Here is a 23,209-nt window from a genome sequence, read left to right as displayed (position 1 = left end):
GCCTGAATTTGGCCCGGAGCTAAGCCGGGTGGACGGGAGCGTGGGGGCGCGTGCACCCACCGCGCACAGCCAAAATATGCAAATTCAAAGGAATTAAGTAATTATAAAAAATAAATAGAAAATCCTGAAAGTACACTTGTTGCGTCGTGAATGGTCGGGGAAAATAAAGCAGTAAACGTTTTTTTCGGCCGTTAAAAAGAACTTGGCGCCATAAATATCGCCGCCACCTGTTTACTCAGGGAAGCCCTGGAATTTCTAATAAATGCGTCGAGAGCCGACGGTCCTTAAAAATTTACAGGAAAAAAAGGCGGTTATGTAAATTTGTGCGACGGTGCAGAGGAAGGGTCCCTTGACTCCCTTCCTATTTCCATTCACTTCCTTGCCAGACCTCCACTCTGTCTCGCGCCAGAGTGTCTTAACTGCTCTCTCCTCTCTCCCTCTCTTCTCTGTCTGCTCATGGAGATTTAAGAGACGCGCCTGCTTCATCCGGAGCTCGCTCTCTCTCTCTCTCTGGATGATTAAAGACGCAGCTTCTTCCTCCTGTGGACTTTCAGGTGATCTTTTCTGCTCAAGTTTCACAGCGGACATTGTTTTTCTCTTCGCCAGAAGGATTTCCGGCTCGTGTTTCCGTGTTTCCTTCCGGTTTTGGATGCGTACGGGTTCTTTTTTTGGGTCTCTAGTGAGGAACGTTCTGTCTGAGCGGAGGAGTTCGCGGTGTTGAGCTTTAGCATTTAAAATCCCGGATCCGGAGTATTATTTCTACTTCTTTTTTGCTCTTTTTCTCTCACGTTTATCTGCTTTGTCCTTCCTGAAATGAGGATCTCTGTTTATTTTGATTTTTTCCCGAACTTCGTTTTAGCTCCGTTTTTAGTTTTTACCGGCTTCGGTTGTCCGCCTCCTGAGATTTTTCTTCGTTTCGTTGTTGAGAAATTTTCGGACTTCGGTTTCTTCTCCTCAACATGCTTCCCCTTTGTGCTAACTTTCCGCTTTCTTCGTCTTTTCTTTTTCTAACTTTTCGGAGATGTTCTTTCTGAAGCATTCGTGCTCCCTTGATTTCTATGATTCCTTTCGAAAGGGAGTTCTTTATGTATGGAACCTTAATTTCGCTGGCTTGATGATCTTTTCATAAACTCAAATTCTGTTTCCCAGTTTTCTCAACGTCTGTTCCAGTTATGCTTTTTTTTAGCCTTCAGTTCCTCTTTTAGATAATAATTTTTACTTAAATTAATACTTGAATTGGAAAATATGCTGACACAGGAGCTTTGGATTGCTTAGATTTTGTATTTTTTTTTATTTTTCTGAGAATTTCTTAGGAAGTTTAGTTTTCTCAAATTGTCCGATTATTTTAGTTTTTTTACTTCTTTTTTGCGAGTACCTGAATACTTTCTTTTTTACTATTATATCATAGAAAAATGTACACTTTCTTGGTCTATTATCTGTATCTCTCTAGGATTATAATTTTTTATATTTTCTGATTTTTAATTTTTCAGCCTTTTTTATTTTATATCAATTCAAGCTTTAAAAATGTTTTTAATTGTTTGGATCATTTTTTTCCCTCTCCAGAAATATGCTTCATTATTGCCTTTTGTTTTGTGGAAGACAGCCGACAGGCGGCGCTTACAACAGCTTATTGCGTTAAAATTAATTTTTTTTCTCTTTTATTAATTTCATTAGATGGCAATCGATGCCTTATTTGGTTGTGCCTTCGAGCACACTTCTTGTTTTGGCCGTAGGCGGCGTATTTTTTCTTTGTTTAATCTGTGAAGTGATCCTTGTGTTGGTCCACTGGACACTCTTTCCTTGTTATCCTGCGAAACATTTTTTGGCTAAATTTTCCTCTTGTACGAATTTTTTGGGGTAGAAAACACTGTTTTTTTTTTTGTGTTGGAATGAACTTATCTTTTCTGATCCCTCAAAAAATGCTTGCTTACACATTTACAGTTATTATGCTATTCTATTGGTCTTCTGCAAATCATCTTAATCTAAATTTATTAGGCAATAAGAGCCATTAATTTTCTAAACATGGCTGTAATTTTCCAACAATGGTTACGTCGACGTTTTCTTTAAGCATCTCCCACCGCAAAAAGCTTGATAAAGCCGCACAGAATCTGAGTACGTTTTCCTTCAATCTCACTAAATTACCCTCTCCTTTATTCGTGGCGGTGGCCAAAAACTATTATATTATGCGTTATATTTTCCTAAACTAGTAGCAGGGAGGGTTTTTTGTTCCTCTAGATACCCCAGATATAAGAACAAAAGGGAATCGGATTCCTTCAACCATGCTCTCTCTCTCTCTCTCTCAAGTTGGCCTGTTTCTTTTTATTTTCTAATAGGAAGCTCGGAGATGTGAGACTTCTTTCTGCTAAAGGAATCAAGCGTTTCTCTTTGACAACTAGCTCCACATCAGCAAGTCATCGCCTTGACCTGGTGGTTTGACTTCGGTTGCATGGTTTCTTCAAGATTTTCTGCAGCTGTAGATGATATTTCTTGGTTTCTAGCAGCAGCGTGAATTTGCAGCTTTGAGGATTTGTATCAGGTTTTATGGGAGAGTAATTCAACAATGGCCTCAGGAAATGACAGTAGCAGACACGATGAACTGTTTATGAGATGATGAACAAATTGGTGCATTTTAAACAAATAACTCTCTGCTAGAAGCTGGTCCACTGTCGAGAAATGGGACGAAACAGTGCCCGCTTATCACTTTTCAAGTTTGCTTTGGTCTCTGCCTTCCTTGCCTTGTCTACCTTTCCATTTTCTGATGGTCAATTACAGCCTTCTCAGGTTCAGGCCCTCCTAACCTTTCAGAGAGTGTTGGAATTCCCACCAGTGTTGAATGGCTGGAACAACTGGACAAATTTTTGCGGGATCCCTCAGAGTTCGTCTTTGACTATTGTTTGCTATGGGAATTCGATAACTGAACTGAGCATTGTCGGAAACAGAGCGCCGCGTTCTCTTATCTCAAACGGGGTTCAAAACTTCTCTGTTTCAAACCAGACTTTATCCTCTCAGTTCTCAATTGATTCTCTTTTTATCACTCTCTCTCAGTTCCCGGGATTGAAAACACTTTCTCTTGTTTCGCTGGGAATATGGGGCAACTTGCCCACAAGGATCAGTCAGTTGTCATCCGTCCAAACTCTGAATTTGAGTTCAAACTTCATTTACGGATACATTCCTATGCGAGTTTCTTTGCTGAAGAACCTTCAGATTCTTGCTCTAGATAGAAACATGCTTTATGGTCCCGTTCCAAGTTGGGTTGGTTCGCTTCCTTTTCTCTCCGTTTTGGATCTTAGCAACAATGCACTAAATGGTTCACTTCCATCATCATTGGGGACCACAAAGAACCTCACATTCTTGAGCCTATCAAAGAATAATCTGTCTGGAGATGTACCTGATCTCAGTGGTTTGATTGACCTGCAAGTGCTGGATTTGGCGGATAATCTTCTTGGTCCTAAGTTCCCTGCTCTTGGACACAAGATTGTGAAAATTGCATTGCAGAAGAACAAGTTTACCTATAACATTCCCCATCAAATTGCATCGTCTGAAGGACTGCAGTCATTTGATGTTTCATCTAATAGACTGGTCGGGCCTATTCTGCTGCCATTGTTTTCTTTGCCATCTATTCAATATCTGAATCTGAGTGGGAACAGGTTGACTGGAGTGCTCCCAATGAACATGACATGTAATCCAGGGCTTCAGTCTGTGGACATATCAAATAACCTTCTGACGGGGAGTTTGCCGTCCTGCCTTGCGACCACCTCTTTGAACAAGTCCGTCTCATATTCGGGCAACTGTCTGGAGAAAACTTCCCAGTACCAGCACCAGCTTTCTTTTTGCAGCAACGAAGCAATCGCTGCAATTCCACCTCCTATAAAAAAGAAACCATCACCAAACAGATTGATACTTCTATTGGGTGTTGCTGGAGGAATTGTGTTAACTGCAGTTAGCTTGGCACTCCTTGTACTTGTGGTGTGTAAGCGATGTAGAAGGACGGCGTATAATAGACATTACAAATCTTCAGCAGTAACTGTTTCAGCAAGCTTCCCTCCAAAGCTGCTGACAAATGCTAGTAAGATATACATTTCCGTAACTCCTTATAAATCAATGTTTAAATGTTTTTTGTATCATTGGCAATTAGCCCCCTGAGAATCCATGGTCACTGATGGTGCATAAGATCTAGATTCACGTCACACCAATATACCATCATATTTCTCCAATATACTTCTAGATGCACTAACCACTTGTATTATTTTGTAGAGTACATATCTCACACCATGAACTTGGGCCCTCTTGGCTTGCCACCCTACCGTGTTTTCACTATAGAGGAGATCGAAGAAGCAACAGATAACTTTGATAGGGCAAATCTAATGGGGGAAGGATCTCAGGGTCAGGTATAGTTTTTCATGTTTCTGGAGTTGCTTGCATTTCTCATATAATTCTGGATTGCCCTGTCTCGTGAGTTATGAAAGATTCTTTTCGGATACATCGGAGTATTGAGCATTATGTGCCAATATTATGCTTGAAAACACATGCATAGTTCATGCGTGCATTATTTTGAACCCTTGCACTATTTACTGCCGAAATTTTTTCCTAGATAGTTCTTGGCTTCTATCTGTATTAACTTTTTGAGAAAATTCTACCTATAAAGATAGAAATGTTGTAGCTGCCTGTATCGACACATACTATCCTTGCCTTGATATAAAGTGCAAGTTTCAATTAAAGCTTTTATTTAAGTAATTATGTTGCAAAAAACTTGCTCTTTCTTTCTTTTTTTGATTTTCTCCATTTATTCTTTCCACACCTTTTGTTAGATTTAGCACTTGTATATTGATTTGTGCATCATCTTGTGTCTGAAGATCCAACTTCTGCCAATGTAGCTTTACAGGGGTAGACTTAATGACGGTTTTCTTGTTGCTGTGAGAAGTATTCGGCCAAAACAGACGCACACATTGCAAAGTTTAATGCAATACGTAGAACCTCTATCAAAAATTAAACATCGTCATTTGGTCAGCACTCTTGGTCACTGTATTGTAAATTCTGCAGATGGCACAAACGTTGAAACGATATATCTAGTCTTTGAGTTTATATCAAATGGATCACTAAGTAGCCATCTCTATGGTAAGAACCAACATTAATGACATTGATCTTCCTTAATTTTTTTCCTTTATTAGCAAATAGTCAACGTCTTTCTTATTATTGCTTTACAGAAGGAAGGAAGAGAGATATTCTGAAATGGTCAGAAAGAGTGTCTACCGCAATGGGCGTAGCAAGAGGTGTCAAATTCTTGCACACAGGGGTTGTGCCTGGCATTTATGGTAACGACTTGAAGGCTGAAAACATTCTTTTGGACCAAAATCTCACACCCAAAATTTGTAAATACAATCTGCCCACACCATTAAAAGATGTGGGCTGTAAGGTAATATTTTGATGGCATATTCCTTTAATTTTGCTTTCTCTTGTCTCTCGTCTCTTGATTGGAGGTCTTCATTATTTGATTCTACGAACTTGTTATTATGAATATGTTATTCTTCAAACGTGATACTAACCTCACGATGGGACTTTCAGGTAGATTCTGCAAGTCTTTCCAGCGCAGCAGCAGATAGTCAATCAGCCAGGTATTTGTCATTCGTCAACAAATACAGATTATGAATGTCCATACAAGTTCTGTTTGGATTGTGTCGTTGGTATTGAAAACTGATACTGGAGGAAAGAAAAACCGGCACACGAAAACAAATAAATTTATAGCTGAAAGTATATTTCTTTGATGTTTGGAAGTCTATTATAAAGACACAAGATTGTCGACTGCTAGAGATAGAGGGTTGCGTGCCTCCTGGAAATCCAAATGTGAAACTTTTCAGTGATGTGACACAAAATAAAATGGTTTGTTTTGATGTATGAACATATATACTCTAGTGGAACTTCATGCTTAGAGAACTTCATGCTTAGACAACGACTGGATATAAGCCAGGCCTGTAGAAACATGTGGCTAACGTAAGTGAAAGAAACTTGGAAAGATTCTGAACCATAGTCTCTTGTAACCTCAGCTTGAGCACGTAAGCAAAGACGCTCAGAAGAGTGAGATGCCTTTGTTGTGTCTGTTTGTTTATTTTGATGCTGTCTTCCTTGGCAATCAATATGAACCGCATCAGGGCATATCTGCTTCCTCTAGAGACAGCCTTCTACAAAAGTAGGTGTTCTATCGATTCTTGTGTCCTCTATTTCCTACACGCTAGTTGCTCTTAGTCTATAATGTCCTTAGCAGAGGAAAGCAGGAAGAAGCTTTGAGTCTGCTGTAATAGCATTGACCGTGCAGAGTTGAAGTACATATGATGTTTCATATTGGTGCCTGTAATTCCAAATTATGCAACAACTTTTGTCCATAAGTGCTGAAAATAGACAAACTTTTACTGCTAAAGCACAGAGTCAAACGTTTTATCCATATGTTGTCGAGAAGATCTCATGCTCGATTTTAAGATTGTAATTTCTGCCATGATTCTTTATCCCCTTTTTGTGTTAAAATTTTCTAGTGCACCCTTATGAAAAAGGGGAAAAGCAAAATAGAGCTTTGTTTAGTTGCAAATAGAAGCCACACGGTCATGTATGTGATTCTCTGTTTTCTTCATGAATCTCTTGCCTTGTTCTTGATTGTTTGGTTTTGATGATGCAAATCTCAGGGTGGAGAATGGAGAGAAATTGGACGTCTATAGGTTGGGCGTCATTCTACTGGAGCTTATTGTTGGCAGGCGACTTGCCTCTCGAAATGACCTACAAAAGATGAAAGAACAGGTAAGGGGTTTACAGCTCTGTGTTTCAACTTCTGACACATTTGCTTTCCCAGTTAACTGTGGATGTGGTAAGGGTTTTCTTTGCAGTCTCGCGTTCATTTTCTGTTTATTAACCATAATAATGAATTTGATCTCAATAATTTTCTCGACAATAATTAAGATCGAATGGGTTGATCAGATATAATCTGGTCCTATATATGGTTAGCATAACTGGATGGTTGTTTCCCATGTTTGGGTATGCCCTATACCAAAGGACGTTGTGGATAAATTCAGCACATTATCCTTGTTGGAGGTCATCCTTCTTTCTGAAGATACAAAAACAATCGTCCATTCCCAACTCATATAAGTTTTGATGCATCGAGAGACATTGATCTTTTGATGGTTCTTGTTTTTCTAAGCAGTGAAAGTGTGGTGCCAAATTAAAATACTATTATTTGCAGGATGTAATTATGAGAACAAAAACTCTAGACATAAACGTATCTCATAAATTCTAGTGACATTAAATTTTTTAATTTTTTATTGAAATTCCTATCGGTACAACGTAAAATGAATAAAAGCTACGTATGCGAGGAACTGAATTTCTCCAGCCATCCTAATTCCTACCGTCGGCTGCATCAGGAGGAATCCGACCTCACACGCGATTGGAATCCTTCTACATCTATGTTGCTCTTAGTCCCTTTGTGACGAGCTATATTTCTATAACTTTTCACAATTTTCAGAAAATGATATAGTTGACCTCAATTCGAGCTTTTCGTTTTGTACGCCCACAGGTTCATACAAGCTCGTTCATGGAGGCGGAAAGATTGAAGGAGGCAGTCGACCCATCGATTCGTTATTCATGCTCGTATGCTTCGATAAGGACAGTAGTTGACATCACTCTGAAGTGTCTATCTGAAGACCCTGCGTTACGCCCCTCGGTGGAAGATGTCATATGGCACTTGCAGTATTCGGCTCAGGTGCAGGACGGGTCAACTACCAACTCCCACGTTGATGACTACCCGGATTTGCACATCTAAGATGATCAAGTCCAAGTGGTTGCCCCTTCAAGAGTGCCTTGTTGCTCTCATCTTCATCTCCTCCTCATCTTATTGAGTAGCTAGCTGTAGTTTGTGGATGAGCGTGTAGAATGTAAAAAACGAGCCCCTGTATTGGGGCTGCTTAGACTCGGTCATTCTTTGTGAAGCAAAATATGTGCTTAGATTTGTGTGTTCCGCGTTCGGAAGAGTCTGTTGGTGCAGAATGTTGCATTCCTGCAATGCAAGGTCATGCGAGAAAAAGTTCGAGGTCGCGCTCAGTTTCTGGTGTGTAGCTCACTCCCCACGTGAACATGTGACGCAGAAGGCGGCTTTCCACATGGAACGCTGTGTTCCATAGCGCACCGATTCAGATGCGGAAGAACAAACACCTTCTTTGTAAATGGAGGGGTCTGATGCACATTTTTCTCCTCAGGTTCAGAAAAAGCCAAGGAAAATAGGGTAGGGGAGGGAAAGATTGATGGTAAACCCCATCATCTTGCTCTTCCAATGAAGATTGCTGGGAGTTAGGCTCCCTGCCTTTGTTACCAAAAGATTATATTACCAAAAAAAATATTATATGCACAAAAACAATATATTACCAAAAAAATTATATGTACCGGAAAAACTGATGCTTAGCATCCCAAGAGCTAGCAATACCTTGCTGTTTCAAGTCGATAACATGCTGTAGAGGCTCGAGACCATTACAGTTTAGACCAACACCCACAAAGCCAAACATTCCACGCAAAAAACTAAAAATATCATCTCTTGGCCTGTCCTTTTCCCCATCCGTTTCACTGTACCTGCAAATAAGAAGACCTGCCTCCACTGAAGGGTGCCCGTTCATGAAGCGACTATTTTCTGAGGACCTCGTAACTAAATCCCATGGCTTCAACATCTACCTTCTAAACCCCCTCTTAATCTTCTCACCCGCCCCTTGTTATTTGACAGAATCTCTAGCTCCATGTTCACATTCGGTCTGTCAACTATGCACCTCGACAGTTGAGTTCATTTCTGTTGCATCACCCACTCCTGCCTTCCTGACCACCACATGAAGCCTGCACCCCTCATTGTCCCTCCAAACAGCTCCAACCATCCTGCTATTGCACCTCATGAAGGAGGGAATTCGATATGGGGTTTGCTGTTCTCAGGGAATGTGCTTGGTCTGCAAAGTATTCCTGTGGCAGATCAGACTCTAACAACCTTTGCTTCCCTTCCCCTTCCCTCGGCTGAAAGTGAAAACCTTGAAACACTCCCACAGACATTTCCAAATGCTTTTCTTCTCAGCTTTTAATTACACACCAGACCTATCATGATGAACCACCTGATTTCTCCACCACCATATTTTCCACACTGTTACTAAGAAACAAATATTCTAGTGGTCCGATTTTAGCGCTGAATCGCACCTCACTAGTAAGGTAAAACCGATCAAGGCACGTCAATTGTTTTTCTTCCTTTCTTCCTTTCTCTCTTTGCAATGTACGATCAGCGGAAATGACTCATAACATGCATGCATATTCAAAATTCCTTGAAATTAGCTGAGGTTCCAGGATAGACTGGTTGGGAGGGACAACGGATGTCCTATGAAGCAGGTGAGAATATGGTCTAGGCGCATAGTCTCTCAAAGTAAAGAATGGTGGAGGGCAACAATATGGTAAGGGCAAGCACCAGCTAAGGAGCCGTTGGCCAACTTAAATAACGAGCCAAAGCAGGGTTAGAAGTCAGCTTCCAAACAGGTAGGGCTGTACACAACTTGAGTCCAGCTCGAGCTCGGTTAGCTCAACTCGACTCGACTCAAATCATATATAGCTCGGCTGGAGGTCGGCTTGATAGACTGAGTCTCGGCTCGAGTTCAGCTGGAGTTCGACTTGATAGACTGAGTCTCAGCTCGAGCTTGACTTGTGTAAGCTTGTTTACCAACTCACCTTTTGAGCTGATCTCTTTTCTTGGTTCCAAATTTGAAAATTATCGAAAAAAAAAGATAACCTATATTAAATGAGCTTACTCGAGTTTAATAGAGCCAAGTTCAACTCATTTATAAACTTGAGTTTTCAATTAAGCTCAAGCACAAACGGGTCCAGGTCGAGTCGAGCTCAAATTGGGCCTACAAAAAGGTGTACACTGTGTAGAAAGGGTGATGAAATCAACGGCCATATTATGGTAAGAGTGCAGGAGCTCAAAGAGGGCAGAGATGGATAAGTACAAATTTGGAGTTACAGAGATCTTTTGTTTGAGTTACAGAGATTAAGGGTGAATGCATGAGAAAGTGCTAGAAGCTCACATTTTTTATTGTTTGTTGGAGGATATGGGGGCATGGGAACAGACTTATTCATGAGAAGGCCATCTTATCGGACTTCAGTTTAGAAGATGAAGTGTGGAGGACTCGCACAGATGCATAATAAAGAAGAAGATCAGGGACTTGTACAGTTTAAAAGTATCTTTTTCTAAAAACATCCTTCATTTTTCTACAAGTGTTACTATCAATAAGTCAAAGAGGAGAAAATTTAGAACCTGGGACTAACAAAAAGTTAATAATGTAATCAAAATAAATTTTTAATAGGAACAAAGATAATGCTATTTTAATGGATCCGAAAAAGACGCAGATAACGTCACCCACTTGTTTGAGGACGAAAGACCAAGCTGTCGCTCTTTTTACATACATCAGTTTTTCTTAAATCTAGGGGCCATTTGGTTCTCTTTGCTAGCGCAAAAACTCTCCTGTTAATACAGGACCTCTTATGACATATCCAAGTTGGTTATATGCATAGGCTTTTTACGCATGTCATGCACCGAGAACTGCACATAACATAGTCGGTGCACATAGCTTTCTCTTTTGCTTTTGCATATAACACCCGTCACACGAGCCGAGTCGGCTCAGAAAACTCGAGCTCGACTCGTTTAACTGGTTTAGTTCGTTTAAGTGTTAACTAATTTAACATTAACTCGTTTACCATGTGTAAGTGTTAATTTGTATAATTTGTTTAACTTGTGAAAATTTGTTTTTACCTTAAAAATTTAAAACTGGTGATTCGATGAACCGGTTTTAACAGTATTATATAGAATACCAGTTTGTGAGTCTAAAGCCATGCCACTACGGTGACACACACAACACAATGTCACCCCCGTTGACATAGCTCTCACACCCAGTCCGTAAGCAGATTAAACAAACAAACTGCTTATAGGCAACGTAATTAGAATAGGCTGAATCTGCTGCTTTGAATTGAGCCGTATCTGGGACAAACAAATTTTGTTCATCAGCCAATTCAAGAGTGCCTCGTGTCAATTTCTAACTAACTAAAAGTATTTTATGATTATTATTACTTTTTATTTTCTATGCATTTCTTCATTTTTCTACAAGACTTTTTTAAAGATTTTGACCAATTCATAATCGACTCAACTGAATTGTTGAATGGCCGGTTCACCGATTAATAATGAACAGCTTTCCGCACTAAGTCTGCCACTACACCGATTTCTAAAGAGATTGCACACAAGTATTTGCCCATACAATGAATGAATTTTTTATGTGTCTCGTGTAATCCACTTCTCATTTCCATACATGCCACAAACTTTTCACAGAAGGGCACTAGGGGCTACACAACCAGTCGAGTTAGCTTGAACTTGAGTTTGTTTTATGTTGCTGGGCTCAACTAACTAGAGCTCCACTTTTGTAAGTTGAGCCGAGTTCGAGCTGATCTGGCCAATACATGGCATCTTAATTTTAAAACCTTCAAAAAATTCCAAATCCTTCAAATATATAATAAAATGCTAAGAGACACTAAAAAAGTAATAAACTAAATTACATATACTTTCGTGTGAGCAACTGCCCACACAAGTAGAACAAGAGATATTTTCCACCGATCGAATCAGTTTTATGAGTAAACAAAAAATATAAAGAAAATCGCTTGATACGGGCTTATGCGTATCGGCAAAATGCGGTTGTTTTTCTCGAATTTTCCGGTAGGAGATGCAAATTGGATGGGTGGGGTCGAGTTGGCGGGAAGATGGTGTTCAAAAAACAGGGGGAGGAAACGATCCATGTCAGGTGACGAGCAGAGCATGAAATGAAATCAGGGGTGGCTTTCATGGGTATTGGGGTCAACTCCCGACTGATTCGAACGTCCCTTTAAATCCGCGGGAACAGAGAGAGCGAGAGAAGAAGAGGATTGTCCCTCAAATTTGGCGCCAGTAGTCGTGAGTTCTGACCCACCGGCGTTAAATTCCGGCGAGAGTCTTGTCCGATGGCGGAAGCAGATGGACGTCGGAGGATCTCCCTTGGTCCCCCGACGTTCTGGACGCAGGCGAACGCCCTCCTCAGGAAGAACTTCACCTTCCAGGTCTCTCTCATTCTCTCTCTCTGTATCTTGTGAGTTCTTGGTTCTTCTCGGTTCTCATAGTTGGCCGGTGCTCCGGCTCTAATGCCATAGGCGATTCTTATTTCCCGAGCGCCTTCTAGGTATTGAATGAGCTTTACTGAACCACGATTTTGCGGAGTTTCTGTTGATTATCTGTCCATAGGACTGCAGGCGTTTCTCCGAGAACTCTCTGCTTTTGATGTTTCACATTATGTTGTCATTTAGAAATCTAACTGACTATCATCCTTTGGAATTAAAAGGTCAAGGTTTGAGAGCGTTATTGCTTATCGCTAGATTTTGCGTAATATAGGTATAATTGGAAAAAGTGCAATAAGTAGTTATCCGAGCTCTTGGAGTTCATCTCGGAATGTCAAACGGTTTGCATGTTCCATTGGGATCCAAATTCAAGTAGTTTAATTCGATTAGAAAATTCACATCCAATTAATAAGAAACGGATGTGTTTTACGTTTCTTTTTACAGAATTTGATACAAATCCAATTTTTAAAGATCTTCGAATACGCGCGCTTACATGAAAAAAATAGGATACGTTTTTCTAATTTATATATTCAAAATGCAAAGTTGATTCTAAGCAATATCCGAATAGCCGGGTATGGCAATATTTATGCTCGATCCATTCACATCCCCAACACATGGCATGAATCTGGTTTGCTCAAAAGCCTTGGAACGGAGACTGGAGCCCTTGAAGTTCTTGTATGGACGTGCTTAATGCCTAACCCAAACTTCATGGCAGACTCGGCATGAATTGTCTCTCAGAACTGAACCATGAAAACTCAGCTAGTCCGAATCCTCCTCATGTGGTGAATGTTATGTACCCCCGTTTATTGGTCCAAAGAATTTCAGTGCAAACTTGGATGTTACAGTCCCTGAAATTATTTCGTTGAAGCCTTTAAGCAACATGGTGCGAAGACCCTTATGAACTGCACAAAAGAAGGATTAATGGTTCTTCATATGGATAAACATTTTTGTATAGTTAAGCTCAAGAAGACAGAAAAATAGCGAACTTTTGATTCGAGTTCAAAAATTGGATCTCATATATTAGTGATGCATGGATTTAGCCCCATGGTGGTCAGGTGGATCAGCTCAGGAAAGCATCTAAATTTAGTTCGATGGCACAGTGAGATTTACCGTTGCTTGCTGCAAGAGCATAACTGGTTACTGCGGGTTTTTGAATTGGACCTCAAAGTTTGTGTCAACGATGGCCCTGCGACCGAGCTGCATAGTTTCACATCCATTCTGGTCGTGGCCTATGAAAACAAGGTTTCCCTTGATCTAACTCCAACGCTGTTCATCCCCTCTTTCGCAAAACAAAAGTAAAAAAAAATTACGTTTGTGAAAGAACGAGATAAAATTTGTAGAAGTTTTGAAAGGATTTAGTACCTGTTTCTTTGAAGAATAAAGAACATTCCGAAATCTTCCGATGCTATCATGCTAGCACACACTCTGAAATATCAAATGCCCCGATGAATCGTAAATTCTGTTCAAGCTTATCTAACAATTTATTTGTTTATTTTTAACCAATTTTTACTCTTGTTCCAGAAAGTTACCTTCATCTGCTTTTTCCTGCCGTTTTTTCTTACTTTGCAGAAACGGAACTATAAGACAAACTTTGGTCTCATCATCTTTCCAGTCGTCCTATGCTTGATACTTTTCCTTATACAAAAGCTGGTCGACCAAGAGCTAGATAAATCGAAGTACAAATGTGGCTGCAAGTGCGTGGACACAAGTACAGATGGTTCGTGCCGGATGGCTTGTGGAATCCAGTACTCGACTCTGGACCAGGCTTCCTCATGTCCCATCCCTAACCCACCGAAATGGCCAGCTCTCATGCAGATTCCACTGTCTGAAAATCGGGCTGTGAGATCTGATTCCGATCTCTCATTGGACTTGCCCGATAGTTCGTGCAAGCAAACGCAATCATGCCCCGTGACTGTACTATTTACTGGAGGAAACAAAACCTTGGCAAACCGTATGCTGTCTTCCGGGATTTGTTGGTTAACTGAATGGTTTATTTTTCCTACTTCAAAATTTTTGGATGTTATCCTCCTCATTCAAAAGCTGTACTTATAATGTGTTTCAGCTGTTAAATGTTGAGGTGTTGGCTTGGAAATGAGATAAAATTTCCCGTTGTATACTGACAGGTGTAGCTGAGAATTTTTTTACCAACAGTCTTCCTGTAAACCTGTCAGATCTTTTCGGTAGCTTAGCCAATCTCCTTCTAGTGAGTTCTTCTGCATGTTTACCATTTTCATCTTTATCTTTTCTCTTTATACTTTGTTGCTAAAATGGTAAGGAAATTTACCCGAAAATTTTAGTAGTCGGATATTCTAAATCGTATTTCATTGATTTTCAGGGAACAAGCACAACGCCTCTGGATACCCAGTTTATTGAACCTGCTTTTCTCTCTGAAAGTCCTTTATACATCATCCTGCCACAGTGTCCAGAAAATTTTTCCTTCCCAATCTCTATCCCACTAGACTCGACTCGACTCATGCCAGGTAGCTGGCACTATCGACATGCTTAAGTTCAAAGAATGGTCACTGTTATATCTTCATATATTTCTCACGAAAACCTGTTTGCAGAGGTAAAATGTGTAAAAGGTCTCAACTTATGGCGAAATAATTCATTGGATATTAATGCTGAGTTGTGCAAGGGTTACAGGAAGGGGAACACGAAAAAAGAGACTAACGAATTTGTTGCAGGTTTGCACCTTGAACTTTTGCTTACACGTAAGTCGTAACCATGATATCCATTTCTTTGATCAATCTGATCATGCCTGAATGTTTTATTGCAGCTTATGATTTGTTGGACACAAATGAGAATAGGTTCAGCATATGGATTTGGTATAATTCAACATATAAGGAAGACCTAGGGATGAGTCCTATGAAGTTGTTGAGGATTTCACGCTCTCTGAATATGGTCTGTATGGAACTAACTGCACTTTCTACCCTCTTGGTCCTGCATCATTTCTTTTCTCTTTCCAAGTTAACGGAGACTTTCGCGCTGTCTGTACTCAGATAGCATTAAACATAATTATCAGTCCAAAAGACCCAAATGACAAAAGGAACATCAGATAACATGATGAGATATGAGTGCCTCTTCAACTATCTCATCACTTAGCACCTGACAGAATAATCACCGCTTCTCATTTATTTTTCTTAGTTGGATTTCTAGATGAGCTGGGACCTGACTGTGACATCAAATGATTAATCCTGTTATTTTTATTTGATCGTGTTTGCTTATCGCGTTAGTGTATCTTTGCTTATGTTGGTCGCTTCATTTTTTCCTTTTGATAAAATTTAGGTTTTCTGTTGGAGGATTGGAATTTTCCTCTTATGGTATTATTTGAGAACTATTTTTCTTCATCTATGTGTCCTGATATTTACCCAAAGGTGGAATCAAATCTCTCTAGCAGGAGTTTCCTCTTTGATACTTCTTTGATAAATGATGTCCGTCAACCGAAGTTCTCCATAATTTCATGTTACAGATCGGCACAAGATTGAGATGGTCATTCGTTTCACTTGAATGCCATCCGGTCCCAATGGAAGAAAGTTAAATCTCGAAAGCGGAAAGCATTTCAGTAATATGACTTTCTCATCGCATAAGAATTTTCCTGTCAGGTTTGGTCTCAAATTACACATTAAGGCTTCGATAAAGAAAGAGCAACTATGGTCTGATCGTCGTTTTCCTAAGCTTCACACAGGAGATGCCCTACAATTTGCGATGCAATATGCATTATTGACTTTGGCAGACAATAACCCAGTAAATTAGATTGCAACCTAATCAACTAAACTTGCCATGGTATTCTTTTTCTTATCTCCAGTTTGAGAAATGACAAAGTCATGAGGCGTCGCATACCCATCATAGAGATGAAGATATATGTTAGTTCACTACAATATGGGGAAAGAATCCAACATAAGAAAACAAAATTATATTCCCAGGGAAATATTTTTTATTTTTCCTTTTTCGTAGCAGCATGTTACAGTCATGCATGCTTCTGTTTTCAAAGGGCTTTTCCTGTGCTGAAAGCACAAAGGTACATCTATTAATTCATTTACATTTTTCGTGGGGATATAAAAGGTCATCTTGGAAAAAATAAATCATTATCTACCGATGGTTCTTCCAAAGGAGTATCTTGTTCTTGCAGGGAAGTAATGCTTTATCAGTCTCTCTTGTTTCCTGGTCAGTGTGCTTCAACATAGTTTGGTTTTGCTAATTCTTTCTCCAGATCCCATATTCTACATAGTTAGCCTTTCAGTTGACAATTTCAAACTTAGCGTGTATAAAATAACAGTTCTTGCACTTGATAAATCTTGCCTCTTTCTTTAGTACAGAGTTTATGGAAACCACCTTATATGTGCAGGCATCAAATGCCTACCTTCAGTTCCTTAAAGGTGCCGGTGTAAAGATACCTTTGCAGTTTGTGGAGGAAATGCCAAAATCTGCGACACAGGCCAAATTGAGCTTTTCATCTCTCCTTGGTGGACTTTTCTTCAGCTGGGTTATTGAGTTACTTTTCCCGGTGAGAGTCACTCCCTGATGGAAGAAGGCATTTTATATTGCAATTTAGTCTAGAAAGGCTCTTACACTTGTCTACATAGCAAAAAATGGCTGAGGTTCAGTTGGCTGGATTTAAGCAATAGGCCTCATGAAGATCCACATTCTCTATGCAACCATTGGCTGTATCAAAGAAACTCATATAATGATGAGAAGACATATATCGGTGATGTTTGCTTCGTCCAACGACACCGCTTTCTTAGGCAATTGCGACATAATTTAGTTGCTCAACTTCTGCAATAATCTATTGTGTACCTTCTATACTTTCTAGTTTATTAAAGTAGCAGTAGGGGTGTTTTTTTTTTCCCCATTTTCATTCTACATGCTGCATAAACTATGTGTTAGATAACAGTTATTTGAACATTGATTGCATATCTTGTTCATTGTAACTCTCTCAGGTACAATAGTAGCAAGAAGCATGGTGCGTCATTTTTCAAAAATTTCACGTGTAATTGATTTTTTGGTTGCTAATAATGCCCAATTATAATGCTATTTGAGAACCAATGCATTGATTATATTTAAAAAGCGATGTGATATTATTACCACGTGGCCTTGTAGTTTTAGTCTTACCTTCCCATTCTGATGAAAATTGGAAAGAAAATCTCATTGAAAAGCAAGCAACATTTTTCAAAAATTCAACAGCATGTAATTATCACCATAATCTTCACCAACACTTCATGCTTATAGTCCATTTTTTCTCATTAATTATGGATATTTGTTAATTTAGTTAACGATTAATATAGCTTGAACTGATTGCTTCTGTCCGACTTTCTTTCGATGCTATGTTATAGGTAATGGTAACGTATTTGGTCTACGAGAAGCAGCGGAATTTGAGAATCATGATGAAAATGCATGGGCTTGGTGATGGCCCATATTGGTTGATTTCTTACAGCTATTTTCTGTTCATTTCATTTGTATATATGTTCGGCTTCGTCTTCTTTGGCTCCATCATTGGTAAGGAAACATCTGCATGCTGTTACAGTGTTCTTAATTTGTTTCTGATCAGTTAAATTGCTTGACAGGATTGGATTTCTTCCGAGTCAATGACTACAGCCTGCAGTTTGTGTTGTATTTCATTTACATAAACTTGCAAATTATGCTGGCCTTCCTAGCATCATCAGTCTTTTCTGATGTTAAGACTGCTACAGGTGAGGTCTAACTGAAGTTCTTATCCTGAATGACCTAAATTTCGAGTCTCACTCTGCTATTACCACGGCTTCTGATAGTTGCACGTTGAATGAATCTTTCCATGTGACAGTTGTATGTTACATATATGTGTTCGGGTCAGGATTCTTAGGAATGGGGCTCTTTCAAGTGTTTGTTGAAGACGAAACCTTCCCAAGTAAGTTCATCATGCAGAATTAGGAAAAATTGCTTGAAGATTGTGTGTCATATCATAAAGTTCTAAGAATCATGTATATCCTTTTGATCTACTTCATTGTCTAGCTGCCCAACATTTTAACATTCTGTTCGTGCAGGAAAATGGGTTGTGGTTATGGAGCTTATACCAGCTTTTTCCCTGTATCGAGGTCTGTATGAGCTTGGGCAGCATTCGTTCATAGGACAATATATGGCAACTAAAGGCATGCAGTGGGAGGATCTGAATAGAAGTGGGAACGGAATGAAGGCTGTCTTAGTTATCATGATTGTGGAATGGTTCATTCTTCTTCCAGTTGCTTACTACTTAGACCAAGTTGTCTCAGCAGGAAGCGGAGTCAAGAAACATCCTTTGTTTTTCTTGAAGTCCTGCCAAAAGAGAACTGCACAAACATTACTCAGGCCAAACGTACAAAGGCAAGGGTCTAATGTTGTGGTAGATATGGAGAAGCCTGATGTTTGCAGAGAGGTTTGCCTGCTATTCTTCTACAGAACCGTCACTGATTTCGTTAAAACTATGGTGCTCCCACATTTATGAACTTAAAATTTACCGGGAGAATAATGAGCAATAGCCAAACGCCTAGGTAATCAATCAAAGACAATCACCATTGGCGCATCGTGATTAATCACGAGAAAAAATCATCACTTTGGCATGGAAGCTTTCTGTAAGAATTGGTCACATTACTAATCAAGATTAATTAGATAATATGCAATTTACATTGGTAATAAATAGTTCTTCACAGCAGTTTGTACAATTTGTGAACTTTTAACATTGACCTGTGCCGCCCTGACAGCCAATTCGCTTCTTCCTTATAATTTAACTGGTTAGTTGTCCCTTCACCAAGATATCCTAAGACTGTCAAGTCTGCTGTGATCACCTGTGTGCGCGCCTGCTTTTGATGCCTTTTATTTTATTTTATTATTTATCTGAAAATTATAATTAACCAGAAACTCGTTTTCATATGTAGAGAGAGGTGGTCGAAGAGTTGCTTCTGAGTTCCCATTCAGCTCATTCAATCATATGCGATAGCCTTAAAAAGGTATACCCTGGGAAGGATGGAAATCCAGAGAAACATGCTGTCCGAGGCTTGTCTCTTGCTTTGCCTCGAGGAGAATGCTTTGGAATGCTTGGCCCTAATGGTGCTGGAAAAACAACCTTCATCAATATGGTGAGCGAAAGGGCTTGGATCTATTCGCATTCTAGTTCTGGAAATGACTCAGCATTTGACCCCTAGAAGCACCTTCTGCGCAGTTGTTTCTCAAAACGTGATATTTGGTAAGAAAAGCGAATGGATTGACTGTGTGTTCTGACTGCAGATGATCGGACTTATATCACCCACGGCAGGTACTGCGTACATTCGAGGTTTTGATATAAGGAAAAATATGGATAAAATATATACAAGCATGGGAGTCTGTCCACAACACAAGTAATCGTTATTTCTCTCTTTGAAGCAAACTTTTACTTGTGGTGTTTAATCTGTTAGAAAAGGGAACTTTATTACTGTTGTTTATGATCATGCAGCTTGATTTGGGAAACATTGACGGGAAGAGAGCACCTCCTATTTTATGGTAGATTGAAGAACCTCAAAGGTTCTGCTTTAAGTCAAGTAAGACATCTCTCCTGGTTTATATTTTTATGTCATTTTTCGATGATTCGTCTCTTGAATAATGGTGGATTGTTCTTCTCGATTTACATCGTCATGACGAAAACTCTCAGAGACTAGATTGTATTCGATAAGATCTACATATATTTTCTACTCAAGTTTAATCAGTGCCTGGTTGGATGACCTCATTCTTCAGACACCCTGTTCTTTGGAAGGGGTGTCTTGAGAGAATATTTGTTTCGGGTTTGTCATGTTCGTCGTCACTAGTACTGATGTCACCTTCATCATTTTAAAGTTTTCTCTTCTTTGTTATTTGATTCAGGCAGTGGAAGAGTCGTTGAAAAGTGTCAATCTTTTCAATGGAGGTGTCGGTGACAAATTATCCAGAAAATACAGTGGAGGCATGAAAAGGAGGCTCAGTGTTGCCATTTCGTTGATTGGGGATCCTGAAGTAAGTAAGTAAGGTTTCATTTTTAGTTTAAGCTTGATTCAACTATTACCTTCGTGAATATTAAACAATTATACTCGAACATGCATCTACTTTCCTGCCAAGGTCGTCTATATGGATGAACCCAGCACCGGGCTAGATCCTGCTTCAAGGAATAACTTGTGGAGTGTCGTGAAACGTGCAAAGCAAGATCGGGCAATCATACTAACAAGTAAGGTTAACTTGCAGCTTCCTTTCTGAATACAACGTATTGCATAAGAAGCTCATATCTGTTTTGGCTTCACCTGGGTATGTAGATCAAAATTTAGAACTAAAGTTTCGAATACAATGATGGTATTTTCTTCCTTCTTAAGCCATGCTCCTTCAGGACCAAAGGAGGGTGGTAAACATCAAAATTCAGCTATGTCCCATCTCATCTCAGCTAATCGGGTGAGCTCATTGAGGGTTATAAAATAAGACCAAGACCCTCGAGGTGAGCCGTGATTCTAAGGTTTATCGAGCTGAGCACGGTGCAACATGTTTAATATTGCTTTTACTTGCATCTAGACGACATGCCAAAGTTAACCAACCACTCCCCTGCCTTAATTGCACGAGCGTTCTGATATGTTACTCATGTACAACATCAAGGATTGATTCTCTGTTTTGGTTGTTTCAGCACATTCCATGGAAGAGGCAGAGGTTCTTTGCGATCGACTAGGTATTTTTGTAGATGGGGACTTGCAATGCATTGGAAATCCCAAAGAGGTACATTGTTGGGCATGTTTAAATTGAAATGCCTAATTTATCTCTTTTTTTTTTTCTCTCTCTCTCTCTACCAGTCCCCGAACCCTGGATATTTCAGGATACCGTCATTTGATACCACCACAATAACATAGGAAAGAACATCTAATTGGTTCTGGGGACTTGCTCTGGCTTAGGATAGAATTAGAAAGCACAAAAATTGGATGAGGCATCATTCATAAAAAAAATTAAGAAAAAAGAAAGAAAAGGAAAATGTTATAACGATATGAAGCAGTTAGGAGTTGAGATGAGGGTCAAGGTGATGATAGCCATGGGAAAGAAGTTAAGCAGTGATGGTAGCTTTCCTGTAAATCGTTGCGGATTTTCATTCATGGCCTTTCTTGTTGCACCAGTTGAAGGCTAGGTACGGAGGATCATACGTATTCACAATGACAACATCGGCTGACCAAGAGGAAGAGGTTGAAAACCTAGTGCGGCAACTTGCTCCAACAGCTAACAAAATATACCACTTATCAGGCACCCAGAAATTTGAGTTGCCAAAGCAGGACGTCAAAATTGCAGAGGTGTTCAAGGCCGTGGAAAGAGCGAAGAGAAAGTTGATCATCCAGGCATGGGGATTAGCAGATACCACCTTGGAGGATGTCTTCATAAAGGTTGCTCGACGAGCAGAATCATTCACCGTGCTTCCTTGATGGTGCGTATGATGGTTATGATGTGCGTGCGTTTTACTGTAGATTACATTTGGATCTTTGCATATTTAGTTTGCAATCCTTTTAGACCGACAACTATTTGTATATTTAGTGTGCAATTTTTAATCGTTCTGTAAAAAATCCATAACTATGTACTTTTGCTTTTTTCATGGTCCTGTGCTTAAACAAAAATGGGTTGTTATAGATCATCTTTTGCAGTTTGGTAATTTTACGAGGTGCCCTTACGCAAAAGTCTCCTATTTCACTAGCAGAAGCATTTTTATCAGTACACAAGGTCAACAAGGTCATGTGTATCAAGGTAATTAGCTGCCTGTGAAACACCAAAAGTTTTTAACTAGAACAGCTTAAAACTTCGGCATGTCCACGCTTAGTACAGAAGAAACGAAAATTGGAAAAATGAGATGGTCTGCTTGCAGATTGAACACATGTAGTGTCATGGAGAAACCAAATTTCACAGGGAAGCACGCCACCATCGTCCAACCAACAGCAGCAACGTATTAAATGAAATTATGCAGTAAAGGTCCCAGGAGAAAAAGCTCTAGAAGTATCAACTTAGGAATGAAACTGAACTGTCACAAATAGTGTTATTAGTCACATAGAAATCTCTTTTAGTTGTTCAGAATGTCTACACAATGAACGAAAATGTAAATTTGATAGACTCTAGTTTCAATCCAAAAACATGTAAATTTGATCAACGGAATTGTCCAGTAACAGAAGAACTTGAAACCCACGAACAAAAACAGGTCCATAAGATTCAGCCAGAGACGGACAGACAGACGGACTTAACTCCAAATTCTGTTTTACTGCAAAAAATCATCACAGAAGCAAAAGAACAGTCGTCACAACAGTGAAGATGCAGGACCACTTATGGCATTTTACTTAGTCCTTAAAAGAGTCATTTCTCCTTTTCTTCTGTAAGATATTTGACTTAAACACTTGATTTGCAGATAGATCCTGATCTAGTTAAGATCTCTTAATGAACAGAAACCACAGCATACCGGAAGCATGTTAATGGACATACTATTATCATAAATACATTGTAGTAAACAAGGCCCCACAAAGAAAAGGCCTTGTTACTTACACCACTGCCAAAAGGGAAATCTATAACTGCTTAATGAAAGGGAAAGAAAAATCTTATACCAGATCTTCTAGACTAGAAGACATCGACGTCAATTCCACTAGTAATATGGAAGGCCCCTTAAATCATCTCCGGTGAAGTAAACAGAAGTAAAAGACAATACACCAGTGAAACAAAAAAAACCACTTAAACGCATAATACAGAAGTTGGCAAATCTTAGTACTACGAAAAGGAGAAGGAGAAGGAATGACAATCACAAGAAAGAACGAGACAAAAGGGGGAAGCAAGAAGAAGAAAAGGCTTCTAACAGAGTGATGTCGAACAGGGTCTGCGTATCCACATCGACGTACTCTGTGCCACTTCTTCAGCTTCTGGTTCTTCTGCCCGACTTCCAAGTCTTCGGCTTCCACCGTACCTTCTACGTGCTTCTTGCAGAATTCCAGAACCTGGCCGCTGACATTGTGCAAGGGAATGGCGTCCCCAAGATCGGCACCCTTGATGTAACTCGGAGAGTAAAAAAAATCAAAAC

The 23,209-nt window shown here is 39.6% G+C and overlaps 2 protein-coding genes across 3 annotated transcripts; both read left to right on the top strand.

Annotated features, from left to right (window-relative positions):
- The first annotated feature begins 323 nt into the window (after positions 1–323).
- LOC116256047 (probable inactive leucine-rich repeat receptor-like protein kinase At3g03770) lies at positions 324–7,993 on the top strand. Of its 2 annotated transcripts, none has more exons than XM_031632191.2 (8): positions 324–554; positions 2,334–4,066; positions 4,255–4,388; positions 4,875–5,115; positions 5,205–5,413; positions 5,563–5,612; positions 6,672–6,783; positions 7,553–7,993. In XM_031632191.2, the coding sequence occupies exons 2-8, from the start codon at positions 2,674–2,676 to the stop codon at positions 7,796–7,798; spliced, it is 2,385 nt and encodes a 794-aa protein (XP_031488051.1). In that variant the 5' UTR covers positions 324–554; positions 2,334–2,673; the 3' UTR covers positions 7,799–7,993. The 2 variants fall into 2 exon arrangements, with proteins under 2 accessions (XP_031488051.1, XP_031488052.1); XM_031632192.2 differs by lacking the exon at positions 324–554 and adding an exon at positions 644–750.
- A 4,012-nt stretch (positions 7,994–12,005) lies between these two features.
- Positions 12,006–21,748, top strand: LOC116256218 (ABC transporter A family member 7-like). The gene is made up of 18 exons (XM_031632510.2): positions 12,006–12,129; positions 13,753–14,134; positions 14,307–14,386; positions 14,519–14,663; positions 14,748–14,867; positions 14,960–15,084; positions 16,529–16,687; positions 17,514–17,676; positions 17,745–17,870; positions 17,981–18,064; positions 18,201–18,568; positions 19,068–19,268; positions 19,417–19,526; positions 19,622–19,706; positions 20,026–20,154; positions 20,257–20,362; positions 20,807–20,895; positions 21,285–21,748. Exons 1-18 carry the CDS (start codon positions 12,034–12,036, stop codon positions 21,582–21,584), a joined length of 2,868 nt encoding a protein of 955 aa, XP_031488370.1. The 5' UTR covers positions 12,006–12,033; the 3' UTR covers positions 21,585–21,748.
- Positions 21,749–23,209: the final 1,461 nt, after the last annotated feature.

This window comes from Nymphaea colorata, chromosome 6 (genome assembly GCF_008831285.2).
Source record: "Nymphaea colorata isolate Beijing-Zhang1983 chromosome 6, ASM883128v2, whole genome shotgun sequence".
NCBI lineage: Eukaryota > Viridiplantae > Streptophyta > Magnoliopsida > Nymphaeales > Nymphaeaceae > Nymphaea > Nymphaea colorata.
Note: the sequence above shows the minus strand (reverse complement) of the source record. Positions and strands in the feature narration are given on the sequence as shown.

What these genes read in the sequence shown, in the direction of transcription:
- LOC116256218 (XM_031632510.2), top strand. Translation starts at nt 12,034, where the DNA reads ATGGCGGAAGCAGATGGACGTCGGAGGATCTCCCTTGGTCCCCCGACG. An exon ending in GGAAGAACTTCACCTTCCAG is followed by an intron (nt 12,130 to 13,752) that starts GTCTCTCTCATT and finishes CTTACTTTGCAG; the next exon opens with AAACGGAACTATAAGACAAA. An exon ending in TTATTGAGTTACTTTTCCCG is followed by an intron (nt 16,688 to 17,513) that starts GTGAGAGTCACT and finishes GCTATGTTATAG; the next exon opens with GTAATGGTAACGTATTTGGT.
- LOC116256047 (XM_031632191.2), top strand. Translation starts at nt 2,674, where the DNA reads ATGGGACGAAACAGTGCCCGCTTATCACTTTTCAAGTTTGCTTTGGTC. An exon ending in ACTAAGTAGCCATCTCTATG is followed by an intron (nt 5,116 to 5,204) that starts GTAAGAACCAAC and finishes ATTGCTTTACAG; the next exon opens with AAGGAAGGAAGAGAGATATT. An exon ending in TACAAAAGATGAAAGAACAG is followed by an intron (nt 6,784 to 7,552) that starts GTAAGGGGTTTA and finishes GTACGCCCACAG; the next exon opens with GTTCATACAAGCTCGTTCAT.